Raw genomic sequence first — 17,574 nt, forward strand, 5'->3', positions numbered from 1 at the left:
TGTGCTCCTATGTTGGGTGTATATATGTTTAGGATGGATATTTCTTGTTGATGGATTGAACCTTTTATCATTATGCAGTGGCCTTCTGTATCTTTTTAAATTTTTGACAGCTGAAAGGGTATTTTGTCTGAGATTAAGATCGCGACTCCTTTCTTTTGTGTTCCATTTGCCTGAAAATTTGTTTCCCATCCTCTTACTTTGAGTCTGTGAGTGTCCTTTCTAGTGAGGTAAGTCTCTTCAAGGCAATAGATTGTTGCCTGGTGATATTTTATCCATTTTGCCATTTTGTCTTTTCAGTGGTGCATTTAGTTCATTCACATTCAAACTAATGATTGAAATGTGAAAGTTGATCCTTATCATAATGTTCTTACAGAGTTGTTGTTGTTCTTCCTGTTTGTGTCTTGTCTTTCTTTTGGTTTTAGAGTTGGATCATGTGTGTTTTTATGACGAACATTGTTGTTCTTTTTTCCTTTTCTTCTGTGTTCAATACTTTCTTGTTTCTTGTAGAGGTGGTCTGTTGGCAGCATAGGTTCTTAGCGATTTGATATCTGGGAAAGATTTCAATTATCTGTCACTGATGAAGCTTAGTTTGGCTGGATAGGTTATTCTTGGTTGAAATTGTTTATGTTTTAGAACTTTGAAAACAGGGCTCTAGGTTCTCCTAGACTGGAGGGTTTCTGTAGATAAATCTGCTGCTATTCTAATTGGTCTTCCCTGGTAGGTAGTCTGATCTTTTTCTCTTGCTGCCTTTAGGATTTTTTTCTTTTATACCTACTTTGTTTAGGCGAATTATTACATGTCTGGGAGTTGGTCTTCTCATTTGTTATCTTGCAGGGGTTCTCTGAATCTCTTGTGTTTGAATTTTTTCATCACTGATAAGATGAGGGAAGTTTTCTCGAATGATTTCATGAAATGTTTGTTCCAGTGTGGCCTCTGTTTCTCTCTCTGCCTCAGGAAGGATAATTACTCTTACGTTCAGTATCTTGAAGTGATCCTTCATCTCTTGAAGGTTTTGCTCTGTCTTTCTGAGCTTCTTTTCTATGTTTTTGACAGTTTGGGTTAGTTCTGTGTTTGGTCTTTGAGATTCTTTCTTCACTTGGCTAATTCTGCTATCCATGCTTATTAGTTTGTTATTTATTTCCATCACAGTATTCTTTACTGCTGTTATTTCTGACATCAGCTCCTTCCTATTTTCCTCTTGTCTCTCCTCAATTTTTTTTAATTCTCTCTATTAATGTCTTCATGTCTGGGTTTGTTGCATGTGACCAGTCATTCTGGGGGCTCTTCATTGTTTGTCCTCCGGAGTCTGTTTTCTCAGTGTCTGACCTCCCAGGGATCTGTGTGAGACCTATATTCTTCTTTTGGTTTTTCTTCATTTGTGCGGTTTTTTTCCCTCCCTACTTTTTCCTTCCCTCCATGTCACCGTCTTCTTTAACTCTGTTATTCAGGGGTAGAGGGGTTGCTTTTACTTCTGTTTGTTCAATCTCCTATTCTTCTTTATGTATGCCCTTTTACTGTGTTCAATTCTGGAGTTGCACTGTAGGTTGGGGGTGGTCCTTTTTGCAGTTGTGAGATTTACTTAAGGGGGGAGCTGTGATTCAAAATCTATCTGCAGGTCCTGGTATCCACTGACAGGTGTATGGATAATCTGAAACCCACTTCCCACTGACTTGGAATCTGTCTGTGCAGTGGGGCTGTAGGTTTTCTCCCTGAAATAAAATGAGGTTAGCAGACGGAAGAGAATGGAGCAGACAGTGGGGGGAAGAGGAGGTGGAGAGAAAGAGGAACAAGCGGGGAAACAGACGAGTATACCAACAAATGGAGAGAGAGAGACCTAAACTGAAACAGATAAAAACAATAGACCACGGCTACAGACTAAGCAACTCCCATACAAAAAAAACTAAAACATACAATGATGCTAACATACAAGCTAACCAACCACCTTATTGGTGTGCTGTTCCTCTATATAAAGATATGGCTTACAGAGAGGAGAAAAGAGAAGAAAAGGAAGAGAGGAAAACAAAGGAACAAAACAGTAGGAATAGAATCAAGTCATTAAACTAGCAAAACCAATCGAGCACACTCTGTGAGACTTTTCATTTAAGTCCAATGTCCTTTCAGCTCTGATTTCTAGCTGTCTTCTCAAGTTGGTAAATTTGTTCACAGTTAGGGTCAGTTGCCCCTGGCCTACTGTGAAGGCCAGTTCAGATCACCACTCAGTTCACCACTCAAATCTGGCCTGTGTCTGTTTTTCAAGCTTGTTTGTCCCGTTTCAGTGTTGTTACCTTGAATCGCCAGCAGATGGTGCTATCTCACAGCCCCAGAGGGGGTGGAGCCGGACAGGAGCCGGGCAGAGGCTGGAGATGGGAGCCTGCCTCAGGGCACATGGGAGGAGACCCACGGCTGGCAGAACGTCAAGGTGGCAGCGGAGGTAGCAGAGATCCCAGCAGATCTTGCCTGCAGGGGCTTCAAGGACTGAAGTTGTGGATTGCCTCAGGCACGGGTGGCGCGATGCGCTATGTCCGCCATGGAGGCCACGGCAGCACGAGCGGCTGCTGTGTCTGTGGCTGTCCAGACCGCCATGATACCCAGCGGTGGCAATGGCTGAGCTCCGAAGAGCAGGCTGCGGACGCTGGGATCCGCAGCCCCTGGGGAGAGAGCCAGAGACCCTCTGCATTCTCCTTTGCACAAGGTCTCATAGACCAGGCTGCCCTGTCGCCATCTTGCCCGAAGTCCGACAAAATTTCTTAACATGCTTGTAGTGTACAGATTTTGCCTACTAAGCCTGCTACCCAACATAACCAGGCAAAATAAGTCCTAATGTTCATGCTCAGAAGACTCTCCCCTCTGTATAAGTCTTTGTCCTAATTTCTCTGGTTTCTAATCTTAAGTACATCCTTTGCTTGGCATCTTCCAAGTTCCTAGGCCAATGGCTAACCCAGGCTCATCTTTCCCTTCAAACTTACAGTACCTACCCTGGGTACCACTTAAACAGGAAGTAAAGAGGTTGCTTTCCAACTGCTCTGTATGAAACATACAGAAAGTTTTAAACTATCAGAGCATTAAAGATGTCGCTTATGATTAAATATGACATGCATGTTTATTTCTATTAAAAGGCTCTTTCTAAGAGACCTCTATGAGAAAATTGACTCCATTAAGAAAATCAAGTCCAGTATTTCAATAGGAATAATTTTTTCCAAGTCTGTGACCAACATAAATTCAAAGAAGAGTCTCTCTGTATAATAATGATTCATGTCTTAAGTTTATCTAGCATACTTTTTTCTTTTTTGCAAATAATTTTTTTAATGACTGATAAACTAGTAGAAAAAAAATTCAAATTCTACAAATTAACACAAACCCTAGGTAAACTATCTCCTCTAACAACCCAAAGAGCTAGATAAAAGTTTAGAAACACAATCTGAACCTGTCTTTAATCTAAATTAGAATTCCCAGCCTTTCAAAGGGTCAGCAGCCAAAAGAGTAACATATTAATTCAAGTTCTCATACTATGACTTTATTACAAAATAGGCTCCAGCATTCATAAAGTGGGGCAATTTTAAACAAAATTTTAAGTTATGTGACAATGTCTGATTTTTAAAATATACTAATTTAAGGTCCATTAGAACAATAAACATTGTTAACGTTTTCCTACCCATTATGAAGCATAAAGCAAAGGTACATTAGAAAACCATTTTTAAACCTGCAACTAATTTTCATCTATTGCTTTCTAGTCCCACCGCTGTTGCAAATGGCACCTTTGAAACATTAGGGAGGAAAAACTTCTTCTACATCGTACTATCCTCTACCTGTAAATTATTTTACAACTCAACCTACAATGACTATGAATGGAAGCAGCACCTCATAAAGTTGCACAGCACACAACCTCACAACATAGTGGCTTGCCTGACAAAACAGTCTGCACTGTTTCCATATTCATATATGGCAAATATTCTCCAAACCCCACACTCCATATTCCCAAATTACCTTTGCTCACAATCTTTCTGTTGATACAAAGAAAATAAATTCATTTTAAATAAGACTTTAAGGCTGGGCTCAGTGGCTCAGTCTGTAATCCCAGCACTTTGGGAGGCCGAGGCAAGTGGACTGCCTGAGGCCGTGGGTTCGAGACCTGCCTGGGCAACTTGGTGAGACCTCATCTCTACAATCAATCAAAAATTAGCCGGGCGTGGTAGCACACAACTGTAGTTCCGCCTACTTGGAAGGCTGAGGGGGAAGGATCACCTGAGACCAGCAGGTAGACTCTGTGGTGGCCAGGAGCATGCCACTGCACTCCAGTCTGGGTGACAGAGCGAGACTCCAACTCAGAAAAAAAAAAGACTTTAAGAAAAACATAATTATAAATTGTGTGTGGCTTCAAGAATATAAATTGTACATCAATTAAGAGTTTAGCTCTATCTTAGGGCAACATTGTATGTAACAACATAACACAATGACATTACAGCCACTAGTACAAACATCAATGTTGCAAAACTTGACAAATTTCTAAGAGTTACAGTAAAACTCATAAAACCAATATTTATATCACTGAAATTGCTTAAAGTGGGGAACACTGAGCAAGCTGTCACTGACAGTGAATTCAGTGTCTTAGGGAACAATATTTATGTCTGAACAACCACAATAAAGATATATACCAAAACAACCATCATCTATCTAGAAAGATAACAAAATTGAAAACAAAACAAAACAAAAAAAGCATAAAATGCTGATTTAAATAAATGTCAACTGAAAACTTGAATAAAGCTAATAAAATCTGGAAGGCAATGACAGATTTTCTACAATATACGAATATATTACCCTTCTCACCTGACAAAATCAAGTGTCAAAACAATTTTATGAGAATTACTTAAAAATAAGAAAATGTTGTTCAAGATACCTCAATACTTTCCAGGTAAGTTACCCACCAAAATGAGGTAGCATTTTCAAGAGAATGCTTAGTTTACACCTAGTCTATACGCTAATAACCATTTTCCAGACTTACATGATTAAAAACATGGCAAATGTGAGAAATCATCTGTGAACTAGTTTTTTATGAAACTAAACTACTACTAATACCTAATCCATACAGAATCTCAAAGCTGTCTGGAAAGAGAAATATACATCTATCACTAATGTCAACTTTTAACATAGTACCAGTATATGCTTTCTTATTAAAACAATCTCAAACTACTCATAAGTTAACATCCCCAAAGAACACAAACAACTTAGAGCAAATGTCAGCAGGTGCAACATGAAAGAATAAACTATATATAGTACTTGCCTGTCATTCAGTCTGAAACACCATTCCTTCCTTCAGTCTATTAAAGTACTAATGTGCAAGTACTGACATCCAGGCAGAGAAAAAGTAACTTATGTCATCTTTTAAAATACTTAGATGTAGAGTCCAATGTGCTCAAGAAATAGGTCTGAACTGCAAGTCCCCTTCTTCAAGAACAGCAGTTTTCTGAACATTAAGTTCCCTTTCCAGAAGTCAGAACAAACTGTTACTTGACTAGTTGATGATGGCTGGTAGTCAAAGAAGACCATTACTAGCTCCTTCACTGTCCGAGGGTTCAGTCTATAAATTTAGCTTGTACAACACACCCTACATTATGGTGACGATAAAATCCCAGGGCTCTCATTAAGACACATAAATTTCAAGTCACATTCATCACAGCATTATTTATAATAAGAATTATCAAAAACTTATCATTTACGATTATTAACTAAATCACGGAAAGTTCAAATAACTGAACGTTAAATAGGCATTAGAAGTTACAAAGAGCCAACTTACTAATGAAGTGTTTTTACTATTATGAAGCAATGCATATACACGGGGGTACCAAAAACCAACAGATAAACCAGGAATTATTTTTTGGTGGGCAGGCCCCTTTAGTACAGAGGCTTCCCCTACTAGGTATGTATGTATTCTAGGAACTCATTGGCATCAGCGTACCAGCTAGCATTGTTGTGAGAGGCTGCATCCGGCTTCAGATATTTTTTTTTGGAGATTCTTTCAATGCATTTACCCATTTCCTGATGGGTGATTTACAAGTGTATCTGACCACACCACACTGAGTGGTTAGCAATTTTTGACCAAAAATGCCATGATCCCCTGTGTCCGACCCTCCCTATTCACCCAATCTTACTTGGAGGTCACCAGAGGAAAAAAGTCCTCAAAGGAAATGCTTTGCCAGTGTGGAAGAGGTGCAACAAAAAATGGCAGAAGCACTAAAAGGCATTAAAATTGACAAGTTTAAAAACTAATTTGAGCAGTGGAAAAAGCGTTGATAGGTATATTGCATCAAATGGACAGTACTTTTGAAGGTGACTTAAGTTTAAACATGTAAGAATGAATATACAGTTTTTTATAAATAAATTCAGATTTTTGGGGAGGTCCCCTCTCATATTCTTTAACTGAAATAAGCAAGATATTAAATTGCATATAAAGTATGATCTTAAACAAGTGGAACACATACGTATAAAGAAGTCTAGAGAAAAATACTAGAATATTAAAGAATGATTATCTTGGAGGAGAAGATTTTAGGTGATATTTTTCCTTTTGTCTTCAAAATTTTATATAGTAATCATTGCTTTTTACGTTAAAATTAATTTTTAAAATATGCCAATGCTTAAATACTGATTGCCTACTTCTTCCAAGTTCAGAAACAGAGTCATAATCTCCAAAAAGGGACCAAACAGTAGGTGCTCAGTTTGAAGGAGAGCAAGAGTATTGATATTCAAATTCTCAATTCCTCCAGGAAATGGAATTCCTACCATTATAGGAGCTGGTTCACAGGGTCACTACAGGCTTTCTAGGCAAACCTCTAGGAGGTATGACCACCCACCATCCTATAATATCAGAGTCTCCTCATTCATAAAGTGCAGGTAATAATTGTACCTTCCTCAAAGGAGAGTTATGAGGTTAAATGGTACAACACATACAAAGCACTTTAAATGATGCAAGGCAAGTAGAAAACACTTAAAAAGCCTTGGCTATTTCGTCATCATCATTTTATTACTATTGTTACTACTACTGAAATTATTACTATCTCTATTACTACGACTACTGTCACTGATGCTATCATCATTACTATGACTATTGCTAATGTAAGAACAACCAAGCAGGCAACAGAGCCTCTCTCCCTTGCGGGACCATTTTCCAAAGAGAATAGTGCTTGTCAATCTGACCTCAAAGAAGCAGAAGGGCAGAGGGGCATGAGAACTGCACCAGGGACTATTTATAAGTAGATTCACTTTGCCTCTGGCACACCTTCATCAGCATTCCGGCACCAAGGCCCAGTGGTCCCCTTCTGACACCACACCCAGGACAATCTTGCTCTGCAGTGTCAAAAAGTCTCTGACTTCTTAATAAAAATTTATTCATATTTTTAAAATGGATTCTTTAACACGACCCTGACTCATTCAGAATTATTTCTCAAGAATATGAATATTTTTTATGGAAGAATTAGGTGACATAAAGAAGGAATCACTATACTTCAATCAATTCTAATAAAATATTTATTTAGCAATCTAAAGTAAAAATGCTTAAAATTTTAAAATCTTTAGCCAAAATTAAAATATCTGCTTGTGAAAAATACATAAGAAGAAAAAAATAACTATGGAAACTCAGTAGTCAAGACGCTTGAGGAACTGGAAACCAGAACATCACATAGGAGACAGATGAGCTCGCCCCTTTCTGGCCACAGCTGCCAGGAAGAGAGGTAAACAGGTGCCCCAAGCCAGGTCAATCAGACTGTAGCCTGAAGAACCCAAAGAAAAGACACAGGTACTACAGTCAAATGTTGTACACATTAGGGACTTAAGGTTATAAATCACTAGAACATACAAGTCAATGTCATGGGGAGAAAGAAATTAATAGCCTTAGAGAGCAGAAAGTCAATAACACAGACAAATGCAAAAACAAGAGGCATAAGGCCCTGAGAAGTCAAAAGGTCAATGCCAGCCCCTGGCTTTCCATTTCTAATACCAAGTGATCTTATGAACTTTCTTCACCTCTCTTTAGATGTTAATAGCACTGCCTGCTTTACTCTTAAAGTTAGTTCCTTTCTACCTAAGCCATCTTGGAGCCAATTTCATTCCCTACGAATAAACATGCCCTAAACACAGCTGAAATGATCATGTAAACAAATGTACATGTTACCAGCATGTTCTTGCCCTTTGTTAAAGAGAAGTTTAATAAAATAGTCATTTATTAAAGATTTATGTATCAACACCCTAGAGTACTGCCTTGCCATGTATCAGTAGAAGAGGAAATAGGAAGCAAAAATAATTTTGCAAAAGAGCTCAATTCTGCTAAAGAATTTCAAGCTTCATTAATAATCTATTATAGAATATCTATACAATACCTGCTTCGTGGAAGAAACATGGATTCCTTAATGAACACGGAACCAGAGAGAAGGATATACCAGCAGGTCCCAATATCATCAGGACTGAAAAGAAAAGGTAATAGAATCAGATGATTATTTACAAAAACAGCAAAATCAAAACATATGCACCTATGTTACTTTTAGGGTTGCAAAAAACAAGAACACTAAACACCTGCATAAAAATACCATTCTTCAACTATTGGAATCACTTTTTTAAATTATTTTTTAATCCCTGAAATAAACTAAAGATATTTATCAGTATTTTTAAAGGTTCCTTAGACCTATAATACCTATCATTCCCAGTTTTATTCTTGAGCTTCAATGTTTGAACGGGATACAAGGAGGGATTATCTTTTGGAAGGAGGATCCCTTGTGGTACACTTGGAATTTGATGATCTTATGGATCAAACAGTCAACCCAAGTTTTTATCTGGAAGTTTTGAGACGGTTCTGAAAGATTTGCAGAATACCCGGAGTTGTGGCAAATAGGTGACTGGTTCTTCTACCATGACAATGGAACTTCTCACACTGTGCTGAGTGTTCAGCAGTTATTGACCAAAAATGGCATAACCCTCACGACCCACCCTCCCTTGTCATAAGACCTTTCCCTGAGCAACTTTTTATGGTTTCCCTAATGAAAAAAGTCCTCAAAGGGAAACATTTTGCCAATGTGGAAAAGATAAAACAAAAAATGGCAGAAGCACTAAAACATGAACATTTATGAGTTTAAAAAGTGTTCTGAACAGTGAAAAAAGCATCTCGAGAGGTGTATTGCAACAAACGGAGAGTACTTTGAAGGTGACTGAAATTTAGACATGTAAGAATACACAAATTTCTATAAATAAATTCCAGGGTTTTTTGGGTCCTCTTTCGTATACTTTCACTTACTTCATAAAACAAAAAATACAAAGAGGTATCAGTGAAATGGGAGTCTTCCTAACCATTTTTCCTGTCTACCAAGTTTCAAAATTTTTCTACTACAATTCTTGGGGATTCCTTCAAAATTTATCTATGTATATGCATACAATAATGGACACATATTTTCATTTCCTCCATCACCTTTTTCTTCACAGAAAAGACAGCACCCTCTACACAGTTCTTTCCCTTGTGCTGACTCTTAGAGATCTTTTCATCAGAAGCTAGCTCTCTTGTGTATTTTTACAACTACAGGGCATTCCATTCCATGGTGTGGATGTGTCAAATCCGACTTAAGCAACCCCCTATCAACAGTGATTTCAGTTGTTTTCAATCATATGCCGTTGTATAAAAACTGCAGTGAAAAATCTAGTACATGCAGAAGTAAGTGAAAGTAAAGTCCCAGAAGGTCAATCATTAGGTCAAAGAGTGCACATACGTGATTCTGATGGAATCTGTCACACTGCCCTCCACACACACTGTAATTCTTTTTTTTTTTTTTTTTCTTTTTGTTGTTATAAAGTTGTGGGGTACAATTCAGGGTTAGGTATACAAAACTTGATTATGCAGGTACCCTTGTTGATGTGGTATACCCCTCCCTTCCCTAGCAGTTTCCCTCAACTGCCAATTCGACCCCCTCTCCCCTGACAGTTTCCCACTACTGCCAATCTCTTTCTTATGGCATTATAATTGTTCAATGTCGCTTATGAGTGAGAACATATGGTACTCTGTTCTTTGTTTCTGTGATAGATCATTGAGTATGACTGACTCTAAATCCATCCAAGTGCTGTGAAGTCTATATGTTTGTCCTTCTTTATGGCTGTACAATATTCCATTGGGTATATGTACCACATTTTTTTTATCTAGCCCAGCTTCGGTGGGCAACATAGTTGGTTCTATGTTTTTGCTATTGTGAATAGAGCTGCAACAAACATACATGTGCAGGTATCTTTTCTGTAGAATGATTTTGAGTTCCTCTAGGTATATACATTCCTAATAGGGGAATTTCTGGGTCATATGGAAGGTCAATTTCTAGTTCTTTCAGAAAATGCCACACTGTCTTCCAAAGAGGCGGCACTAGTTTGCATTCCCACTAGTAGTGTAAAAGCGTTCCTTTCTCTCTGCATCCTCGCCAGCATCTATTGTTTGTTTTATTAATGATGGCCATTCTTACTGGGGTTAGGTGGTATCTCAGTGTGGTTTTGATTTGCATTTCTCTGATGATGAGTGAGGCTGAGCACTTTTTCATGTGTCTGTTGGCTGCCCGTATATCTTCTTTTGAGAATTGTCTATTCATGTCTTTTGCCCACTTTTTAATGGGGTTCTTTGGTTTTTTCCTTTTGGTGCGTTTAAGTTCCTTGTAGATCCTAGATGTTAGGCCTTTGTCAGACATACAGTTGGAAAATATTTTTTCCCATTCTGTGGGCTGTCTCCCCGCTCTCTCGATGATTTCTTTTGCTTTGCAGAAGCTCGTTAGTTTGATGAAGTCCCACTTGTTTATCTTATTTCTTAAGGTATGGGCATCTAGGGTTCTGAATAGGAATTGATTGCCAGTTCCAATTTCCACCAGGGTGTCACCTGCGTTTTCTAAGATTCTTATAGTTTGAGGTTTTACGTTTAGGTTTTTGATCCATTTAGAGTTAATTTTTGTGTATGGTGATAGGTAGAGGTCCTGTTTCAGTCTTCTGCATGTGATCAGCCAGTTTACCCAGCACCATTTACTGGATAGGTTCTCCTCTCCTCACTGCTGTTGCAGGCTTTGTTGAAGATAAGTTGGTTGAGAAATTGAGGTTTTGCTTCCGGAATCTCTATCCTGTGCCATTGGTCTATGTGCCTGTTCTTGTACCGATACCAGGCTGTTTTGATTACTATAGCCTTATAGTAAAGTTTGGAGTCTGGAAGTGTGATACCCCCTGCTTTGTTTCTTTTGCTAAGGATTGTTTTGGCTATTCATGGTCATTTATGTTTCCATATGATTTTCTGTATTGTCATTTCCAGGTCTGGAAAGAATGATGTTGGTAACTTAATGGGTACTGCACTGAATCTGTAGATTGCCTTTGGTAGGATGGACATTTTAACAATGTTTATTCTTCCTATCCATGAGCATGGAATATTTTTCCATTTGTTTGTGTCTTCTTGGATTTCTTTGAGCAGTATTTTATAGTTCTCATTGTAAAGGTCTTTCCCTTCTCTGGTTAGGAAGATGCCAAGGACACACTGTACTTCTAACAGACATTGTCACACTGCCCTCTACATGTAGTCAACAATGTATATGCCTACCTGCTTCTCCACAGCCTTACTAACAGAGTCTGTTACGATTTAACAAATACTAAACAATTTTATGTTGAGGGCTCTTCTTGGTGCTTAGGATATACTCCAGGGAACAACAAAAAATCCCTGTCCTCATAGAGAGTATGTTCAAGTCTCATTGGGAAGAGGACATCTGAGCAAAGCAGATGAGTTGACCAAGTGGATCCTGAAGTTATCAGCACTCCAGCAAAATGCAGAGGGGATCAGGATCATTGGGGAAAGGCCACAGCAGACAGGTCTAGAAAGGAGGGGCAATCCTTAGAGAAGCAGGCAGGTACCATTGTCACTGGTGCCTTTTACTAAACTCTCAAATTTCTGCCAATGTGCTTGGTGAAAATGATATCTCGGTTTAATTTTATTTGTTTTTATTATTGCATGAGCTTCTTTTTTCTTGTGTTCATGAGCTATTTCTATTTCTGTGAAATCAGTTCATAACTTCTAATTAATCTTATATTGTGAGACTTTTTCTTATCCAGGAGCACTTTATTAAGTTAACGTTTTTAAAATACAAGTGGTGGATGACTTTTTCCCCACTTGTTGCTTACTCTCAGACTTTACTCAGTGCTTTTTGCCATGTCTAAGTTATTCAATTTTACATAGTCAATTTCATCAAATCTATTAGTTAGGAAACAGGCTCAACCATTATTAAACAAAAACAAAAACCTAAACATAGCAATGGCTTAACCAAGGAGGACATTCACTTCTCTCTCACACACATAACTACACTAAAAGTCCAAGACTGATACAGCGTCTCTGTGGCTCTGGGAAACCAGGCTCTTTGTATTTTGTGTCTGTCATCCGCAACCCATGGCTTCCACCTCATATTCTAAGGTGGCATCTCCAATCTCACCACCACATCCACATTCTAGAAAGTAGGAGGGGGTAGAAAAAAAGTCCAGACCACACTACATTTCTTCTAAGAACCATATGCGTGTTGCAAGGGAGTTTGGAGCAATGTCGACCAAGTCTTTGGGTTTGGGGGGTGGAGTGAGGAGGGAGGGTTTTTTTCATGGCAAATGGATTCAACACAAAAGTATTTAAAGGACACTAAATTCTATTTACAGTTCTAAATAATTAAATTACTTATTAATACCAATCACCTATTAGTTTGTATTGTGTTTGCTTTCAAAGTGAATTAGCAGTTGAACACATTTTCCTCAAAGTCCATTCTTAATCAAATTCATGACTAATACTCAAAAGCAATGCCTCAAGAAAACATACAGGGAAAAAAAACATTGTCAAGTAGAGTTTAGTTCCAGTGAAGAACCAAGAAAGTGGTTCTTAAGTGAAAATGCAAAATACTTCAAAGAAAAATTTCTATCTTTTTCTCCCCAGTTTTTATCATTAGCTTCTGTACCCAGCGATCATTTACCTAGTTTGGGAAGAAAACATCCTCGTCTTTATTAATGTAAGACGACAGCATTGTTATTAAATTCTAATTTATGACAAGTAAAAATGATGTGTTCAGCCAAACTCAAAACTAGTTTTAATTTTTTTAAATAGAAAATGATAAACCACCAAAATAGAAAGCAGGAAAAAAGGAGTATTTTGTAAACTAATTTTAATCTGTTCTTACAATGTTCCCTTTATCACAAAAAGGTTGATCCAGGGAAATAAAATGTAGAAAAATTGGAAATTAAGGTAGATCATCACCTACTAACTAGGTCTTGGGCAAGTTACTAGAGCTGCTGCAAGGATTCAATGAACAAAGGCCATTAAATGCAAATAATAATTATTCAATGGCAACTAGTAGTGTTCTCATGTTAAAAAGTACAATAAGTGGCACCATGATCTGGAGTAACTGTGACACAGAGAATATAACAAACATTAACTGGCCTTTTCAGTTCCTTTATATACATCAACTCTGAAGGCAAAAAACAATATGGACAAAACAAGTACAAGGTCTATCAACTCAGCTCTCCTGGAACCAATCACAAAACACACATGAAGTGAAAGTCAATGTCTGACGGGGATAAAAACGTTGTGACGGCAAATGTTCTGGCACCCTTAACACCCACTGATCACCGTAGAACCAGGGTTGACTCTTCCTATCAGGAAATCCACGGGAAAGAGTTGAGGACATGAAGGTAAAAAAACTAGCCTTCTCAATCCCTACTACTTATTATAATTGTGTTTATTTGCTAGACAGGCTATTTCTCTATCCTCCCAAAAGAATTCAAAGTTAACTTGCAAAAGTTCTAATTGCTTGAGTAGGCACTTGCAGAGAATGATTATTCGGTTAACAAACATCTGTTGAATGGAGTGAGCATTTACTACTACATGCTAGGCTACAGTTAATCATGATTTCTTTATTATTGAGTTGTCTCTTAAGTATGTGGGTTTTTAAAAGTAGGTTAATTAAAATTAAGACAACACAACAGTAAACATTATTTAAAGATGTTCTGGAAATAGTTATAAACTAGAAAAAGTATTTTCTCTCCTCCTATCCATCCCCCATATAATTTATGTTTGGTTCTGTTTTCTGAAAATTCCTCATTGTGAGATGCCACCATAAGAAGCTGTTTTACTTAGTCTTCAGAGTCCAAAAAAGTCTACTTCTTGTATTCTTTTTTTTTCTTATAAAGATGTAGGGGTACAATTCAGGGTTAGGTATACAAACGTTGATTATGCAGATACCCTTGTTGATGAGGTGTGCCCCTTCCTCCTCTAGCAGTCTCCCTCAACTGCCACTCACATCCCCCTCCCGACAGTTTCCCACTATTGCCAGTCCCTTTCTTATAGTATTATGATCATTGTTCAAGGTCCGCTTATGAGGGAGAATATATGGTACTTTGTTCTTTGTTTCTGTGATAGATCACTGAGTATGATCACCTCTAAATCCATCCAAGTTGCTGTGAAGTCCATATGTTTGTCCTTTATGGCTGCAAAATATTCTATTGTGTATATTTACCACATTTTTTTTTAATCCAGTCCTGCACAGTTGGTTCATTTTTGCTATTGTGAATAGAGCCACAACAAACATGCGTGTGCAGTTATCTTTTCTGTAGAATGATCTGAGTTTCTCCAGGTATTCCCAATAGGGGAAATGCTGGGTCATATGGAAGGTCGATTTCTAGTTCTTTCAGAAATCACCACACCATCTTCCAAAGAGGCTGCACTAGTTTGCATTCCCACCAGCAGTGTAGAAGCGTTCCTTTCTCTCTGCATCCTCACCAGCATCTGTCGTTGTTTGTTTTACTAATGATGGCCATTCTTACTGGGGCTAGGTGGTATCTCAATGTGGTTTTGATTTGCATTCTTCTTCCTGTATTCTACCTGTGCTCATATTTTTCTCACTTCCAATTATCCTCAGGCAGGCAGTGTTCGGTGTGGGATACAACCTGCTTCCCCTCAAGGTCTACCAATACGCCCCTCCCACAGCACAACTGTAACTGGAGGGGTTTTACAGCATTTGTACATATGCGAAGTGATGACTGTTTTTTTGAAGGGAAAGATGAAACTCCAGTTATGAGAACAGTACTCAGTAGCAGAAGCCTTGCCTGGCTTTTCAGTACTTAAAGGGTATGCAGATGGAGACATCCTCTGCAGACACACTGGCCATGAAGCTAGTTGCAGAAGACTGAAAGCAACAGCAATAGCACAAACAGGCCTCAACTTAAGATTTTCAACCTTACGACGTGCTCAGGAGAGACTGTACTTTGAGTGCCCAGACCATCATTCTGTTTTCCATTTTTGGCACACTACTCAATAAATTACACAAGATATTCAACACTTTGTTATAAAATAGGCTTTGTGTTATACGAGTCTGTCCAGCTGCAGGCTGACATGTTCTGAGCATGTTTAAAGTAGGCTAGGCTGAGCCATGATGTCCAGTAGGTTAGGTGTATTAAATGCCTTTTGACTTATGACATCATTCATCAGGACATAACACCTTAAGTCAAGGAGCATCCGTGGTAGTCGTCATTGTCACATTAAACCTCTAGGACCAGCACTGAAATTCTAACCTGTCCAGTGGTTCTTACCCTTTAATGTTCATATAAGTGGCCTGGGATGCTCATTAAAAATGCATGCTCCCAGGTGGGCCCGGTGGCTCAGCCTGTAATCCCAGCACTTGGGGAGGCCGAGGCGAGTGGACTGCCTGATCCCACTGGTTTGAGACCAGCCCGGGCATCTTGGCAAGACCTCCTCATCTCACGATAAATTAAAAAAAAAAAATTAGCCGGACATGGTAGCGTGCGCCTGTAGTTTCAGCTACTTGGAAGGCTGAAATGGAAGGATCGCCAGAGCCCAGCAGGTTAACGCTGGGGTGGCCGTGAGCATGCTCTACCTATCCCACCCAATCCCCCAGGATTGGATCATTAGATGGGCAATACATCAAAGTGACTCTGAAACAAGTATCCCAGATGAGTCTTATTCATGAGGCTCATCACCTTTAAAAAATCTTCAGAAAAACGATTTCAACATCAAGTCCCAAGAGGAACAAGTGGTTAAAAAAAAAAAACTACAGCTCCATCAATATCCAAGCAGTTAGGTACATAAGTTTTATTAGTCAATGCTGTATTAGTTTTTCTCAAATAACTGCTTCATGTTTTTAAATTACGAGCTAAGAAGCCTCTTCAAGGGTTGTTGAAACAGCAGAAATGTAATCTTGGAAGGGCTCTGTTTGAGCATTTTCAAATAACCCAAGTCTTGCACCACCAGCATTGGGCAGAAAAATCTGAAGATTAGAGAGGTTCAAGATGCGCAGGGTGGTTCATGCCTATAATCCCCGCACTTTGGGAGGCCAGGGCAGGTGGACTGCTTGAGCCCAGAAGTTTGAGACCAGCCTGGGCAACACAATGAGACCTGATCTCTACAAAAAAATAAAAAAATAAAAAAATTAGCTGAACACGGTAGTACATACTTGTAGTTCCAGCTTCTGAGGAGACTGAGGCAGAAGGATTACTTGAGCTCAGGAGGTCAAGGCTATGGAAAGCTGTGATTGTTCCATTGTACTCTAGCCCAGGCAACAGAGTGAGACCCCAACTCCAAAAAAAAAAGAGGTTCACATGGGAAAGCAGTCCTCTGCAGATCTTTCTGACTGGCCAGATGGGCACTTAGAGATGACCACATTTTAAGTCTCAGAATCTGACTTCACAAGATCACAAGCTAAGAACTATAATGGACAATCGATTTGACTCCATCCTACGGACGAGATGAAAGCCACAAAGCCCAGGTGCATGACAAGGCACTCTAGAAAGTTCCTGTGTTTGTTTGTCCTCAACAAGGAGAAAATTAATAAGTCAAGGAAAGCAAAACGTAAACAGACTACCACTAAATGATCAATTCAACTTCTAGTACAATCAGAAAGCCTCCGAGGCGATACAAAACATATGGTTCCTATCACCCATTAGACTCTAAGTCTAAACCAGATGCTAAGTTCAGACCTTGAGTAATAGGCAAGACGCAAATACTCATCTGATCCCACCCTCCTTTCTGCTCCTCCTCTACACTTGCTGCCCTTGACAGGCTGCTTTCCTGTTTCCTCTCAGCTCTGCCAATCTGCTCAATCTTTCTGCCTTCTAAACCACACTGTACCCTTAAGGAAGGACTCTTGACTTCTTCAAGAAAATCTTCTTGCTCCCTGTTTTCCAAACTAATTTTAATGGTCTATTCTATCTGTTCAGCTCAGGTAAATCACGTCATAGTATACGCTACTTATGCCCCATGATTCCGTAACAGGAGAAAGTTCGAACCCCCCAGCACAGCACAGAAAGGACGCAATATGGGGCCATGCAAAGAGCATGGGTTTCGGAGCACAGACTCCTTCCTGTTGCCATTGTGATTCTGGCAAAGTCAAATTCTGAGTCAAATTCTTCAACTATAAAATGGGCATATCAATACCTGCTTCACAAAGTTATTGATTTAATGACAGCATCTATGAAGTGTCCTGCATAACAGGAACATAAAAATACGAGTTGTCTTCCTCTCCTTTCCTCCCTTCCAACCATCTCTGAATGGCC

General features: G+C 38.9%; 1 protein-coding gene across 2 annotated transcripts in view; it reads right to left on the minus strand.

The window, feature by feature from the left end:
- The window catches only part of RAPGEF2 (Rap guanine nucleotide exchange factor 2), a 278,622-nt gene that overhangs the window by 151,356 nt on the left and 109,692 nt on the right, over positions 1 to 17,574 (minus strand). For both annotated transcript variants that reach the window (XM_008049096.1, XM_008049094.2), the window contains exon 4: positions 8,367 to 8,450. In XM_008049096.1, the coding sequence (XP_008047287.1) occupies positions 8,367 to 8,450 (84 nt within the window). The remainder of the gene's footprint in view (positions 1 to 8,366; positions 8,451 to 17,574) is intronic.

The sequence above is a fragment of the Carlito syrichta genome, unplaced genomic scaffold, assembly GCF_000164805.1.
Source record: "Carlito syrichta isolate Samal-C Ts95f unplaced genomic scaffold, Tarsius_syrichta-2.0.1 Scaffold130519, whole genome shotgun sequence".
NCBI lineage: Eukaryota > Metazoa > Chordata > Mammalia > Primates > Tarsiidae > Carlito > Carlito syrichta.